This window comes from Carya illinoinensis, chromosome 5 (genome assembly GCF_018687715.1).
Source record: "Carya illinoinensis cultivar Pawnee chromosome 5, C.illinoinensisPawnee_v1, whole genome shotgun sequence".
NCBI classification, from domain to species: Eukaryota; Viridiplantae; Streptophyta; class Magnoliopsida; order Fagales; family Juglandaceae; genus Carya; species Carya illinoinensis.
The window spans coordinates 14,347,599-14,360,894 of record NC_056756.1 but is presented as its reverse complement, the minus strand read 5'-3'; the positions used below and the strand labels follow the sequence as shown (position 1 = coordinate 14,360,894).

Here is a 13,296-nt window from a genome sequence, read left to right as displayed (position 1 = left end):
AATAAATTTTCGGACATATTTTATCAAACTATATAATTATTTAGTGATTAAAGAATTTATGTTCTCTCTCTCTCTCCCTCTCATACGTACTGGTTTTTCCACATCTCATATAACCTGGACTCTATGCCTTCCATGAACGTATACTCCCTATTTTTTTCACTTGCAATGCCTCCCTCTTTCTCTCTCTCACGCATTTTGGTTTTCTAAATTGCAGGAGAGTCTGATAGAGTTCATATATCAGAAGGAGACATGTCAGTGAATTTCAGATAATTTATGAAGCTTAGACTTTCATTCACAGGATATTATTTTCAGTAATGCAGCTTTTAACACTTCACATTCACGTAATTTATGAAAGCGATGGATGCGAATTAGTCGTAAAAACATAAAATTTAGATATCAAGGATTCAAGATTGATGGTGCTCCTCTAATCTCTATATTTTAGTTATATTGTGGTCTTAATATTGTATTCTGCTCTCCCATCGTATGAATAAAGTCGTCGTTTCAAAAATTCTTGCCAGCAATGGGGAACTCGTGGGTATGTTTCGCTCCCAAGGAGGAGGTGGGCTTCACAGGAGAACCCTCCAAACGCTTTCCCAATTCTTCTCGCAAAGCCAGAACCAGTTCTTCCCCCAGTAAAAACAAGGGGAAGCTCGATGAAGACGCTTTTATTCAACAGCAGGCCATTGCCGCGGCTCTCCTCTTCCGCCATCATCAGCAGAACGGTTCCCTGTCCCTTAGCCGCTCCACTTCTCTGGTGTTCCCATCATCTCCTGGTCCTAAAAAGCTTTCAAAGAGTTCGAGTTCTAGGCAGCGGTCACGCTTTGATTCTCTCATTCAGCCTCATCAGCTTGTAATCGACAAGGTTTGTGAAAGTTTCTTTTGGATTTTGATTTCGTATTAAAAGCATGATAATGTTTGTCTTGAATGATGCCAGGCTACGGTTTCTCTTGATGTTCTGTCTCATAGTTGTGTGCTTTTTTTTTTTTAATGTCACAATCATGTCTTCCCCTGTGAAAAACTGGTTTCTTCATCAACTCTTCCATTTTCCATCACTCTATTTTCTTGGGGGGAACTATCTTGTTTGTGGGGCTTTGTGATTCAAAGCTTCTGGAAAATAATAGGAATTATAGTTGTCGTTGATCTCAGTTTCACTCCCTGTATCCTTATGAATAGTGTTTGACTGAGTTGGTCAAATCATTGCAATGGAAAACAGACCAGTTCAAAGTGGGGCCTGTTACCCAATTTAAATATCTGCAAGATTATGCTTTGGGCATAAATCAATAATATCCTCTTCCAAAGGATTGATTTTTTAAGGAATCAAATTACATCACACTTCTTATTGTTTACGCGACGAGTTCTCATACGTTACAAGGACCAAGATATTGCATCATGTCTTGTTTGGTCGAGCATTTTCAACTAATAAAATTATTCCAAAGCTACCTGCAACATTACCACTCTTCCCTATGAAAGAGAGATCCATAAACGTTGACGAATCGATGAACATATAATTCATCGGAGTTCAGATGTTTAACCGAGTAGGGACCTTTCCCAACTCTAAAGCCTAATCTAGCAAAGGATTAAAAAAAAGGAAGAAATTCTCTCTGTTGCTTAAACCTGAAGGCTTTAAGCCTTTGGGTTTAATGATTATTATTTGTCATCCAAGAAAGTAAAATTTTCAACTTATATATCAGCCATCATCTTATTTTGCCCATTTTCCTTCCTTAGGATCCAAACGTTGATGCTCTGGAAACCAATCATTTTGTCCTTGTTCATGGAGGGGGCTTTGGTGCTTGGTGCTGGTATAAAATTATGACACTATTGGAAGAAGGTGGATACAGAGTTGATGCAGTTGACTTAACCGGTGCTGGAATTCATTCATTTGACACAAACAGCATTGCGAGTCTTGCACAATATGTAAAGCCACTTACTGATTTTCTAGAGAAACTTGGAGATGGAGAAAAGGTTTTTGCTCTCTCTCTCTCCCCCACCCCAACCACGCCCCCCCCCCCCCCCCCCCCCCCCCGGGCCAGGTAGTATTTATCGGATAAAAAAATCAGTTCTTTCACCTGCCTCTATAAAATTTGAAAATTTAGAAACTTTATAACCATGTGGTGGAATAATTGAATAAATTCAGCTTCAGCATTGATCTCAGTATGCCGTAGTAGTACAGCTGGTAATGTTTCATTTGAATTTAATAGAACTAAAATTTGTACTCTAAATGCAGGTGATCTTGGCGGGACATGATTTTGGTGGTGCTTGTATTTCTTATGCAATGGAGTTGTTTCCATCTAAGATCTCAAAAGCGATTTTTATAGCTGCAGCAATGTTGAGTAGTGGGCAGAGTACTCTTGATATGTTTTCCCAACAGGTTGACCTCCACACTCAAGTTTTTGGGCTAAAAAAGTAGTTTTCCTACAGTCACAGCATATGCCTCCGTGACCTGCTTTCTTCTTCATTTCTTAATTATTTTTGTTCGATTTACTTGAACACCTTTTTCAGTCCTTTTTGTACATTCTAGAGGGCAGAGTACTCTTGATATGTTTTCCCAACAGGTTACCTCCACACTCAAGTTTTTGGGCTAAAAAAGTAGTTTTCCTACAGTCACAGCATATGCCTCCGTGACCTGCTTTCTTCTTCATTTCTTAATTATTTTTGTTCGATTTACTTGAACACCTTTTTCAGTCCTTTTTGTACATTCTAGAGAGCATCATTTCAACTCTATTCTAGTAGTTGCAGTCCCTTCTTTATTTTTTTATTTTTTCTTGGCAAATAGACATCATTAATAAAAAGCAACTGTCTTCTGATACATAAAAACCAGAATGAACATATCATACAAATCTAGTAGTAGAATGTTGTGGTGTGTTTGGGGGGGGGGGGGGGGGGGGGGGGGGGGTGGAAACATCGGGGGATTTTAATTGAAGGGATATTTCCAAACTCATTGTTGGAATCGGCCCATTGCGCAGTGGAATTGAGTTTGACTAGGAAACTCTTGAAGTCTCATTTATTACTGGCTTATTAAAGGATCGCCTATGCTATTACAGGCGGCCTCAAATGATCTAATGCGGCAGGCTCAAATATTTTTGTACGCCAACGGAAAAGATCAGGCTCCAACTGCTATTGATCTTGACAAAACATTGGTTAAAGACCTATTATTCAATCAAAGTCCTGCTAAGGTATGTCCACAATACTCTCATAACCGCTGGAGTTGAACATACTTGGACCGGGTGTAATTTGAAAGTGTTGTAGCAGGATATTACATTGGCATTGGTTTCGATGAGGCCAATCCCTCTTGCGCCGGTGATGGAGAAGCTCTCACTCTCTGATGAGGACTACGGCTCCGTTCAGCGATTTTATATAGTAACTCAAGAAGATTGTGCCATACCCGTTTCTCTGCAGGAGAGCATGATAGAAATAAATCCACCAGAGCAGGTGTTTTGGCTAAAAGGTTCCGATCATGCACCTTTCTTCTCAAGGCCTCAGTCCCTACACAAAGTACTAGTGGAGATAGCACAAATTCCATCAAAGCAAGTCTGAATCATGGTACTCCAGAGCCTGCATGGTAAATATAGCTGTGAAAGGCATATAGTCAGCAGCATCATGCATGTCTGGTCAGACTCAACCACCACAATTTACCATGCCCATGTGCATGCATATGCTATTGTTCCCCTTGTGTAGCTGTAATTCATGGTGTGATACCATACCTTTTGGCATCTTCCAATCTGTGTAAAGTGTCGTCATGTGTTTGTGAGCTTCTGATATGGTGCAGATTTGTAGTTTTCATCCTACACATCTTAGAAAATAAGGTACTCACCTGACTCATTTCAGATCTGTATCTTTTCATCCTACATATTTAGAAAATAAGGCACTCAGGAGAAGAGAGATGAACTTGAACTTGGGTAAAGATGGAACATTGCAGCTGTACTCCTTTGTGCCATGACATGGCACACTGTGATTGGTGAGAGACCCTAATCAAATTAAGAGTAGGACTACACCCGCCCATTTGATGCCCATTTACTCAACCTTCATCCCTGACATTTCAATCAAATGGATGGTAACCAATTCTACAATTTTCTGGCACATGTTCGGAATTTATATGTTACCATTTAAGCGGTAGAGGGAGTACAAGAGATGGGTAACTGCTCACCGTAGGTACAATGAAAAGCTTTATGTTAATTAAGAGAATGGTACCATTAAGAAACTGATAATTAACAGAGTAAATAAAATAAAATAAAATAAAAATAGAAATTTTGTTTTAATAGTAGACTCTATTCTTTTTTAAAATGATTACGTGGTACTTGATACTTCACGACTGTATGTAGTATCAATCAATTATTATTGTAACTGAGATTTTTTAGACTATTAAATATTTAATTAGTATTATATAATTTATTATATTTATTTATATTTATACTGTTTAAGATTGTAAATATCATTTTTTTTTAATATGCTTAAATTTTGATCTAATAATTTTAAGTTTTAAAAAATATAGCCTTTTTGAAAATTTTATAATTTTTCTCGTCTATCTATCAAGTACCAAGTGATACCATTCAAATCGTTATCGATAGTTATGGAAACTTTTTAGTTGAAATAACATTTATCTCTCTATTTTATCTACTTATTTTGACAGTTTATGTATTTAAATTTTTATAAAAAATAAAAAAATTTATTTATTAATTACAAAAATGACTATTAGTATATTAATCTTTTCTTATATATATATTTTTAAAAATATTAAAATAATATAAATAAAATAATTAAATTTTACCTAGAGAACATGCTCAACTGTCACTGCTGGTCCGTAAGAATAACCAAATGTTTTAAAAATTATTTCTACTGCTTACATTTTTATTTTTGTTTGAAAGGTAAAGGAACGTGCTAAGACCTAGCGGGCCACGCAACACAATTGTAGTGGTTTATTTTTTGAGTTTTGTTATATACAAGCATAGTCGTGCACTAATCTGTGTATCAATATTGATTTATTCATATTTAAAATTTAAATCAACACTATTTTCAATAAAATCTACTTTTTGACCAATCACATCATATTGGTGCACAGATTAATGCATAATTGTACTTGTAACAATATTTTCCTTATTTTTTTATAAATATTTTTTTAACATTCTTAATTATTAATAAAAATATAAAAATATATATAATTTTACTAATAATTTATCTTTTAACTATTGAATGAAAAAATAAATTTAAAAAATTTAAATACATGAACAGTAATATTGAGGGGGCTCTACTAACATTTTCAATAGCTAAAGTAACATCGTTGTGCTGATGGGTTTGGTGGCTAGTTGATTTTAATTTTTTAATATTAAAAAGAATACACAAATTTATTAGTAATAATTTTTTTAAATATTTAGAAAAATATATATTAGTGAATTTATTCTGAATACACAACACCGTACCAATTTAATATAAAAAAACACAATACCTTTAACAATTTCGCTAAAAATATAAAAAGATGGTTTTAAAAAATTAAATATGAATTTGAGTGTTATAAATAATCACATCATTTATTTCAAGATTAATTACAAAATTAATACCTAAAATTTTAACTTTTGAAAAATTAATATTTAAATTATAAAAATTAAAAATTAAATATCTTCTTAAATTTCTTATTAAATTATAAAATTTTTAAAAAAATTCAAGTATTCATTTATAAAATAACTTATTTATTGTAATCACTTATTAAGAAAAATTAATATTTAAATTTATAAAAATATGAAAATTCAGGTACAATTAATCCATAATTCTAACGTTTAACGAGGAAAGTGATCTGGCAAAAGCAAATAAAGACGTGGAAACTTCAAAACCGTTGAATCTGTCTCATTCACCGCCTCCGCTCCACAGTACAGTACACACGCTCTCCACAATAAATAACTCTAAATAAATTTCACTCCCCCTCACACACTCTCACTGCCGTCACGCTCTCCTGCTTCAGAGCTTCTCTCCAGATCTGATCCCAGCAACAGGGTAACATCCCAAACCCCCTACCACTCGATCTCTGTTCCTTTTTGCTCGCTTTCTTTGGGTTTCTAATCGCAACTTTTGAAGAGTTACACTGCCTCTTACTGCTTAGCAAACTGTCACCGATTCGATGTCTTTTTTTTTTTTTTTTTTTAAATCTCGTTTTCGCTTCCTTGAATGAAAGTTTTGATGTTTGATCTAAGCAGATTTTAGTGAAATTTTGGTGGTATTACTTGTAATTGATGTAATGATCTGCATTTCTTTTTTGGTCAGATCTAATTTTTTCTCCTTTTTATTTTTATTTTTTTATTTTTAACTATGGTAGTGTGTGATCAGAAATTTTTCTTACTTTGATTTGATTGGTGTTGCTTCATTGTGGAATCAAAATGATAGTGGATCTGATTTTCTTATGGGATTTATAACATTTTTTTAACTTATTTGCTAAACCTCGATCGCCCTGCCCGTGTTGGAAATGAAATAGTTTATCTTACTGGTTTAATGCCTTCGCTCTTACCAAAAAAAAAAAAAAGGAAAAAGAAAAAGAATGGAAGAATGAGCCATTCTGATTTCAACAGAGGAAAATAAAGGGTTAGGAAGGAGAGCCATACTTTATTCTGGCAAGTCCAGCAACGCAGCAATCTATTGCAAATAATATGAAAAATAGTTGCATTTTGGAGACATTGGAAGAACGCGATGCAAGGTGTGCGTTAACTTGAATAGTCATATTTCTGGTGCTTCATTGATTTTCTGTTTCTTTGCTTTCTGTTGTCTTAGATGAATAAGCATGTGAACTTTGGCCCTACCGTTTCCAGCTAGGCTGCTGGCTTTGTTTACTTTTACTGGTTGAATTATGTTTTGTTTTTATTTGAATAATATTTTTCCATCCATCTAATAAAGAGAAGAAAGAAAATTAGTAGCGGTTGAAAAGTGGACGAATCTTTTGAGAACGTGATTGGAACTAAACTAATAATCTGTTTAAGTAATGTTTTTTGGATTTCCCTGTTGTGTTGAGCCACGAAGTTCAGGGTTGAGCCTTGAGGCAGTTTCTGTAGCCTTGCTTTGAAACAGAGGCCTACTCATTTTGGATGAAGCCCATTGTAAGGCATCAAAGGGTGCCACATTTAAGTTTGAGGATCAAGTTGGGGGTAAAGGTTTTAGGATTTTCTCTCTTTATTATTGTTCCTTGATGGAAAAACATAGTATGATATATTGTATAATTGACTCACTTTTGTAAGAGAAGCATATATATCACGCAGTGGTTGGAGAGGATGAGACTAATTTTGATTAATTTTCATGCTTTCTCAATGGTGTTTGCCTGAAATAGCATGACTTATGCCATCTTTAAGTTGCACCCGACTCTTTTTCTTTTTTGTTTATTTGCGTTGATGTCAGGTTTTCGAGTTCTTTGTTTTATCACAACTGCAGAGAATGGGTCGCGGAGTTAGCAGTGGTGGAGGACAGAGTTCGTTGGGCTATCTGTTTGGGAGTGGAGAGGCTCCAAAGCCAACCCCAACTAATGCTGAAACTGCTCCAAGTGAAGTGCCGGCTGTGAATGATGTGCCTGCAGCTAAACCTGCTGCTCCTCCTCAACCAGTAGATATTAGCAAGCAGGTCCCTGCTGGTATCAATAGTACTTCTACAAATAACTACATGCGGGCAGATGGTCAAAACACAGGGAATTTTATCACGGTATGGATACGCTCTTGGCTTGGTTGCTATTCTCCCAATGCAATTGGAACATGGATTTTGGAAATTTAAAAAAAATTCCAATTTTTTAACATTAAAAGACTGTAGGATTAATCTTTTTCTTTTTTTATGAGTAAGACTGTAGGATTAATCTAGGTAGACTAATACTGAAGGAGGAACAGTAAAAATACATGAACGGTGAACACACACACACACACACGGTGTTCCTGAACCATGATGTTAATGGAAAAGCTAGAAGTTGATACTCATATGCCAAAGACCATTTTACAATTTTAAATGTCCACTTTTAAGACAGTAATAGTGGTTCATGTAAAAACATGAAAATTACATTGGTACCTTGTATTCCAGCATATTGTGCTGATGACATTTCAGCACATTATGCTGAAAAAAGACATTAAAAAAAAAAATGACATTTCATTAGTAGCTTGCAATCCACTTGAAAAAAATTGATGGGACAGTTTTGAGATAAAGATCTATAAAGCATATTGCCTTTTTAAGCTATTATGCATTTGAGGTTTGAGATGACATTTTCTTTTCGTAAGTATCAAATGTCATTGATTTTAGAGTTAAGATTTAGCAAAAGGTATGTACTAGATACCGACAATGTGAAATTTTTGGGGACATGAAGAAGTTGAGAGAAAGGAATTGAAATTTTTGGGGACACAATGTGTAATGCTACTCTAATATTAGATTTTTCATCATGTCATACTACCTGATGTAGTTATTTTTAAGTGGCTTCCTATGTCAACTACTTAAACGGAAATCCACTTGAAAATCACAATATCAATAGGTGTGACTTATAATGGAAAAAATCAAGATGAAGAGTAGCATTGTTCTAGAAATTAAGATGATTGATCAATATTTTCCGAGTAACAAATAGATATAAAAATTAATAAAGAATAGGTAGCTAACATTGATACACTTGGAGATTGATAATTTTTCTTTCTGGATGCAGGATCGACCCTCTACTAAGGTCCATGCTGCCCCTGGTGGTGGATCTTCTTTGGGTTACCTCTTTGGCAGTGGACCTGGTGGTAACTGAGATATGTTGTCACCATCTGGAAAACGAAAGTACTGTTTGTTGATTTTTATGGAACCTGTATTTTGGATGAAGCAACGCTGTTATCTTTTATATAGACAATGGAAATTTGCTGGATAATGTGATGTAATATATTGTATTTCTGGTTGTTTGAATCGTCCGTGAAAACTTCCCTATTTCAAATGCATAAACGTCCGAAACAAAGTTCAGTATGTCAAGTTGGAAATACATTTTAATGCATAATATATTTTTTTTCTTACCATGTTGTTCAAGCAGTGTCTTGAGTTTGACTGGGAGATTTCCGTTCATTGATTTCTACTTCTGCTTAGTCTCTCTCCGATTACCCTGAATGTTCATTCTCTTTTTGTGTTTTTTAAACCTACTGGATTGTTATGAACAATAGTGCAGGCTAATGATTTTCTCTTCTATATAATGTTTCTTGAAGACCTATTTGGTAGGTGTTGATTACAGTAAATGCACCCCATATCTGGTTTCTTCAACCTCTACTTTTGTCCACTGCTGCCAGTCTTGACCGTGCATGGGCCTCATGCACTTTCACATTCTGGCACAAGTCTCGCGGTCCGCCTGGAAAGGTCACTCTTTCCCCGCGTAGCTGGTGTTCGTGTGATTCCTGCTTGTGAGAAAACATCCCAAAGATTCACATCAGGGCGTCCTTAGGTATACTGATTGTGACATCCTAGCCTAATTTTATTATTTTTGGCCGGATCCTGAGTAGTATAACAAACTAAATACTCAGTTTTCATGATAGAAAGCACCTGTCCAAGTTTACCTTGATTTTGATCTCACCCATTTCACCACCAAGACCCACTTTAGGCAAGCCACGCAGATCAGATCAATCCTTGCACTTGCTAATGAAATGTGTGGATATCCTCTGATATACTTGAGCCCTGAAGCACATTATGAAGGCAATGTGTGACAGTCACAGACAATGGGTTCTTACCCAATTGTTTCTTTGGTAGCATCTCCCATTTTTAATCCTTAAATTGCTATATGGATGCAATTAGCGTACTTGTCCTATCTATCCATGAAATTAAAGGATTCTTGAATGGGGTTAATACCCCGTTCTTGAGAGTCGCAAGTCTTCAACATTTACCAAATTGACAGGTAAATCGTTGTGGCAACAGTGCTGTTATTGTACGATCGGAACAGACATTATGTTGCTATCTTACAAAACGGGACACTTGCATGACTTGTGCAAAAAATTTTTCGCTATTTTGCTATAAACTATGTCAGGTTCTACCCCACGAATCATTTTTTATTGGTAAACAAAACTTTATTGATCATGAGAATAGGCAAGAGCCCAAATATACGGGACAGATACAAGAGCATTGCCTATGCATGCTAGTTTAAGGTTTTGAATCAATCATTTCATACTAGAACATAAGTACTACGGTGGCACAACTTAAAACCCAGCATGGTGTCTTGTCTAGCCTACTGCTGCTCAACTAAAATTTTGTTTAGGGCGAAGAGGAGCGGGAATTATCCCCCATTTCCTCCTAACATCTTCCAAATCCTCGTGAAAGTGCCGTTCATAGTATATGCACATTAGATCTGTGCACTGCATGCCAGCCTGGATGGCCCACGGGAAGTATTGCTGAAAGAACAATTTCCTCTGCTTCTCATTGAATCTTGCGGTGCCTCCTATAACAGACAGCAGGCACATGGGAAGGTACATTTGATTAAACTCTATCACCTTGAGTGCTGACTCGCCAATTAAGTTGGTGGGGATGCCAAAAAGGGTGTGCCAAAAGTCATGCACCTCACGAGCCCGCATGGCCACATATGCCAGTTCGTCTGTATCCATGAACCGCACTGGTGGTCGGTCATCTGGTGAGAAGTTCCTGGATCCCATGAAGTTTGCATAGGCAGCCCCGAATGTGTTAGGTGGTAGTTCCCATGCATGCCCCACATTTACAGATATCACACGTGGTTGATCCGACAAAACTGCCTGTCAAGGAACACTGGTGTTTAGTTATAAACAATGTAACCAAAGCCAACCCTTGCAGCCAGAGGAGTATTGAAGTCCAGCAAAAAAAAAAATAATAATAATAATAAAATGGTACAAGACAAAAGCAATAGCTAGCTGGAAATGCCAAAGCAATGCATTTGCACTAGCACTTCAAAATGGTTCTCATTCCCTTAGCAAATGAAAGAATAAAGGATTGATCATGGACTGATCAGCATTAGCATGGTTCATACTGAAGCATCATGGGGAACAAATCTGTAATCAAACGGCACTGAGAGAGGAAAAGAATCAGTTCCCATTGCAAGAACAGAAACAACCAGGGACCAAAATCGAAAAGAAAAATCTTGGCATCTGAATTGAATTAAGCAAATTAGCAGTAACATGTGGTATTTAACCAGTTATTCCAAAAGGAACCAGTGCAAGTTTCTATAGAACATATCAGCTACTAAAATCAACCCAAAGACTGTACAAGTCTTATGAAACTTTGGAACCGAACAAACTTTATTGTCACAACAAAAGAAGAACAAAAACAGGCTAATTAGATGAAAAACGGCCACACCTGTGAATAACACAATCAATCAAGATTTGAATAGAAAGACAACAGGCCGTCTAATCAGTTCAATGTCACCACCATTAATCAACAAGTTATGATATATCATATAACCACTAGTTTTTGTGGAGAATAGTCTTACTCTGCCTTCTGGGCTTCTCTTCATTCTTTCTAGCACTCTTTCAAAAGCTGGCTTTCCAGTAGTCTCCCCAAGAGCTGCTATTAGATCTGCTCTTCGTGGGTCTAGTAATGCACCGACCGCCGAACCAACTGCAACGGCCGCCTGCTGCCACCCATTAAGCCGGATACGTCCACCTTCTATCATCTCAACTACCTCCTTACCTCCTCACAATCAAATTCTGACCAAACCCAAATCAAACAAGAAGGAAAAAAACAAAACATGTGAAAAAAAAAAAAATCAAATTCAGTGCACCAATAACAGGAATAATCTATTCTCGGATCAGATTAAAACAAAATCTTCGGGAATTTGTAAGAAAACAAACCAAAAAAGAAAAGAAAAAAAAAAAGAAAAAAAAAAAGAAGAAGAGAGAAAACAGAAATCACTTGATTGGACAAAGTTAAACTCATCAGGCATTTTAACACACATTTCCGTGGCAGGGAAATAAATCGAAATAAGATCACCATACAGTGTCATTGGTTAACATATAGAAATGCGAGAACAACGTATCCTCATATGATTAATGTTAACAACTGCCAAAACCTATGCTGCAGTTTCAAAAAGTACTATATACAATAATGTCAATAAATATCTCGAATTTCGTAAAAACTGGTAATATCAGGTTTTGATGCATCGTCCTACACTCTCAATGAACCCAGCACGAATGGACAAAACTTTTACCATGATGAAATTTGAAGATCAATTCGACTGCAGGGAAATTGTGTCAAAGTATGAGAAAGCTTGGAACTAATTTTATATTAAGGTTACTTATAAAAGTTTTAGAGTAGTGCTATGGAGAAGCCTCTTTAAATTAAGCACACCGCACGCCAGCTGAGGTGAACTAATTATATTAATTAATAAAAAACAAACTCTCAGTAAATAAACTGCGTTCCTCTATCAGAAAACAGATTCCTGAAACAGATGCGTTCTTCCCTGTAGTTCTTGTTCTTCGCTATTGAGTTCAAACCCTCTCTCCGATCTTTGTAATGCTGGATTTTTGGGCTACCGATTTTTTTTTTTTTTTGTTGGCTGACAAATAATATTGAATATGGGCGTTAGAAACAGAGAGTTTTTGTGTGTGGGGAAGATACAAAGATAAACGTGCTAAGATCGAATCTTCGAGCCTGATAGAACCAATTCCAAAGCTGAAAATTTGCCTGGCGTGGAAAGTGGCCACTGTCGTCCAAGTAGTGTCTATCCCTCGCTTGAATCTTTGATGAAAATTCTAAAAGAAATTTGACTGCAAGTAATCTTGAAAATGGGGGTAAAATCCAGATCTTTAATTGCACTAAGAATCAACAAATCCAAAAGACCCAACTCGACAAAACCAAGCAAAATCAATCAACCAGAATTCATTTCGAACACTCAAATTCTCGAAACACTGACTGGCTCATAAAAAATCCAGTTCTCCAAGCAAAACCCGTGAGTTTTTCTTGTGCCAGCATCACCCAGCCCAGCAAACTAAAAACTTGATAAAAAAAAAATCCTTCTTATCTCTTTATTATTCATCACGATGTCATCACAGAACAGCAAACATGATCTCGATTCTCATTAATGGGCAAAAAAATTGCAGACCAAGAAATACCCTAACCGTTCACAAAGGTTAAAAGGGAAAAGGAGATGGGAGAAAGGATAAAAGGGCTGGGAGAAATGGAAGAAAACAAGTGAACCAACCTTAATGCTTGAGCTTTGTTGCGTGACCTGAGCCACGGAATTGTTCTGTTGTGGGGGAGTCTCTGGAGGAAGAAGATGGTAGAAAGTGTATTGTTCTTCAGCCGTGGGTGAGTAGGCAAGGAAGTCTGTCATTTAAAAGAGGGTAAAATAGACCTTTTACAAAGGCTGATGTGAAGGGTGTGCGG

General features: G+C 36.3%; 3 protein-coding genes and 1 non-coding gene across 9 annotated transcripts; 2 read left to right on the top strand and 2 right to left on the bottom strand.

Annotated features, from left to right (window-relative positions):
* Nucleotides 1–63: 63 nt before the first annotated feature.
* Nucleotides 64–3,901, top strand: LOC122309048 (putative methylesterase 11, chloroplastic). Of its 5 annotated transcripts, none has more exons than XM_043122401.1 (7): nucleotides 64–138; nucleotides 215–416; nucleotides 519–862; nucleotides 1,726–1,962; nucleotides 2,225–2,368; nucleotides 3,042–3,173; nucleotides 3,250–3,901. In XM_043122401.1, exons 2-7 carry the CDS (start codon nucleotides 362–364, stop codon nucleotides 3,532–3,534), a joined length of 1,197 nt encoding a protein of 398 aa, XP_042978335.1. In that variant the 5' UTR covers nucleotides 64–138; nucleotides 215–361; the 3' UTR covers nucleotides 3,535–3,901. The 5 variants fall into 5 exon arrangements, with proteins under 5 accessions (XP_042978335.1, XP_042978336.1, XP_042978334.1 ...); XM_043122402.1 differs by having other exon boundaries at nucleotides 109–138; nucleotides 215–251; XM_043122400.1 differs by lacking the exon at nucleotides 64–138 and having other exon boundaries at nucleotides 145–416.
* A 1,922-nt stretch (nucleotides 3,902–5,823) lies between these two features.
* Nucleotides 5,824–8,981, top strand: LOC122311048 (protein SPIRAL1-like 1). 2 transcript variants are annotated; one of them, XM_043125399.1, is made up of 3 exons: nucleotides 5,824–5,982; nucleotides 7,402–7,665; nucleotides 8,639–8,981. In XM_043125399.1, the coding sequence occupies exons 2-3, from the start codon at nucleotides 7,405–7,407 to the stop codon at nucleotides 8,723–8,725; spliced, it is 348 nt and encodes a 115-aa protein (XP_042981333.1). In that variant the 5' UTR covers nucleotides 5,824–5,982; nucleotides 7,402–7,404; the 3' UTR covers nucleotides 8,726–8,981. The 2 variants fall into 2 exon arrangements, with proteins under 2 accessions (XP_042981333.1, XP_042981332.1); XM_043125398.1 differs by having other exon boundaries at nucleotides 5,826–5,982; nucleotides 7,369–7,665.
* Nucleotides 8,982–9,994: 1,013 nt separating this feature from the next.
* LOC122311757 (ubiquinone biosynthesis protein COQ4 homolog, mitochondrial) lies at nucleotides 9,995–13,261 on the bottom strand. Its single transcript, XM_043126417.1, has 3 exons — nucleotides 13,112–13,261; nucleotides 11,402–11,618; nucleotides 9,995–10,691 (listed from the first exon to the last, which is right to left on the bottom strand). The coding sequence occupies exons 2-3, from the start codon at nucleotides 11,582–11,584 to the stop codon at nucleotides 10,185–10,187; spliced, it is 690 nt and encodes a 229-aa protein (XP_042982351.1). The 5' UTR covers nucleotides 11,585–11,618; nucleotides 13,112–13,261; the 3' UTR covers nucleotides 9,995–10,184.
* LOC122312141 lies at nucleotides 10,876–10,960 on the bottom strand. The gene has a single exon (XR_006243052.1). It is a non-coding gene; the product is annotated as a small nucleolar RNA snoR53Y (small nucleolar RNA).
* Nucleotides 13,262–13,296: the final 35 nt, after the last annotated feature.

What these genes read in the sequence shown, in the direction of transcription:
- LOC122309048 (XM_043122401.1), top strand. Translation starts at nt 362, where the DNA reads ATGCGAATTAGTCGTAAAAACATAAAATTTAGATATCAAGGATTCAAG. An exon ending in TTGATATGTTTTCCCAACAG is followed by an intron (nt 2,369 to 3,041) that starts GTTGACCTCCAC and finishes ATGCTATTACAG; the next exon opens with GCGGCCTCAAATGATCTAAT. An exon ending in TCAATCAAAGTCCTGCTAAG is followed by an intron (nt 3,174 to 3,249) that starts GTATGTCCACAA and finishes GTGTTGTAGCAG; the next exon opens with GATATTACATTGGCATTGGT.
- LOC122311048 (XM_043125399.1), top strand. Translation starts at nt 7,405, where the DNA reads ATGGGTCGCGGAGTTAGCAGTGGTGGAGGACAGAGTTCGTTGGGCTAT. An exon ending in ACACAGGGAATTTTATCACG is followed by an intron (nt 7,666 to 8,638) that starts GTATGGATACGC and finishes TTCTGGATGCAG; the next exon opens with GATCGACCCTCTACTAAGGT.
- LOC122311757 (XM_043126417.1), bottom strand. Translation starts at nt 11,584, where the DNA reads ATGATAGAAGGTGGACGTATCCGGCTTAATGGGTGGCAGCAGGCGGCC. An exon ending in AGAGAAGCCCAGAAGGCAGA is followed by an intron (nt 10,692 to 11,401) that starts GTAAGACTATTC and finishes GTTCCTTGACAG; the next exon opens with GCAGTTTTGTCGGATCAACC.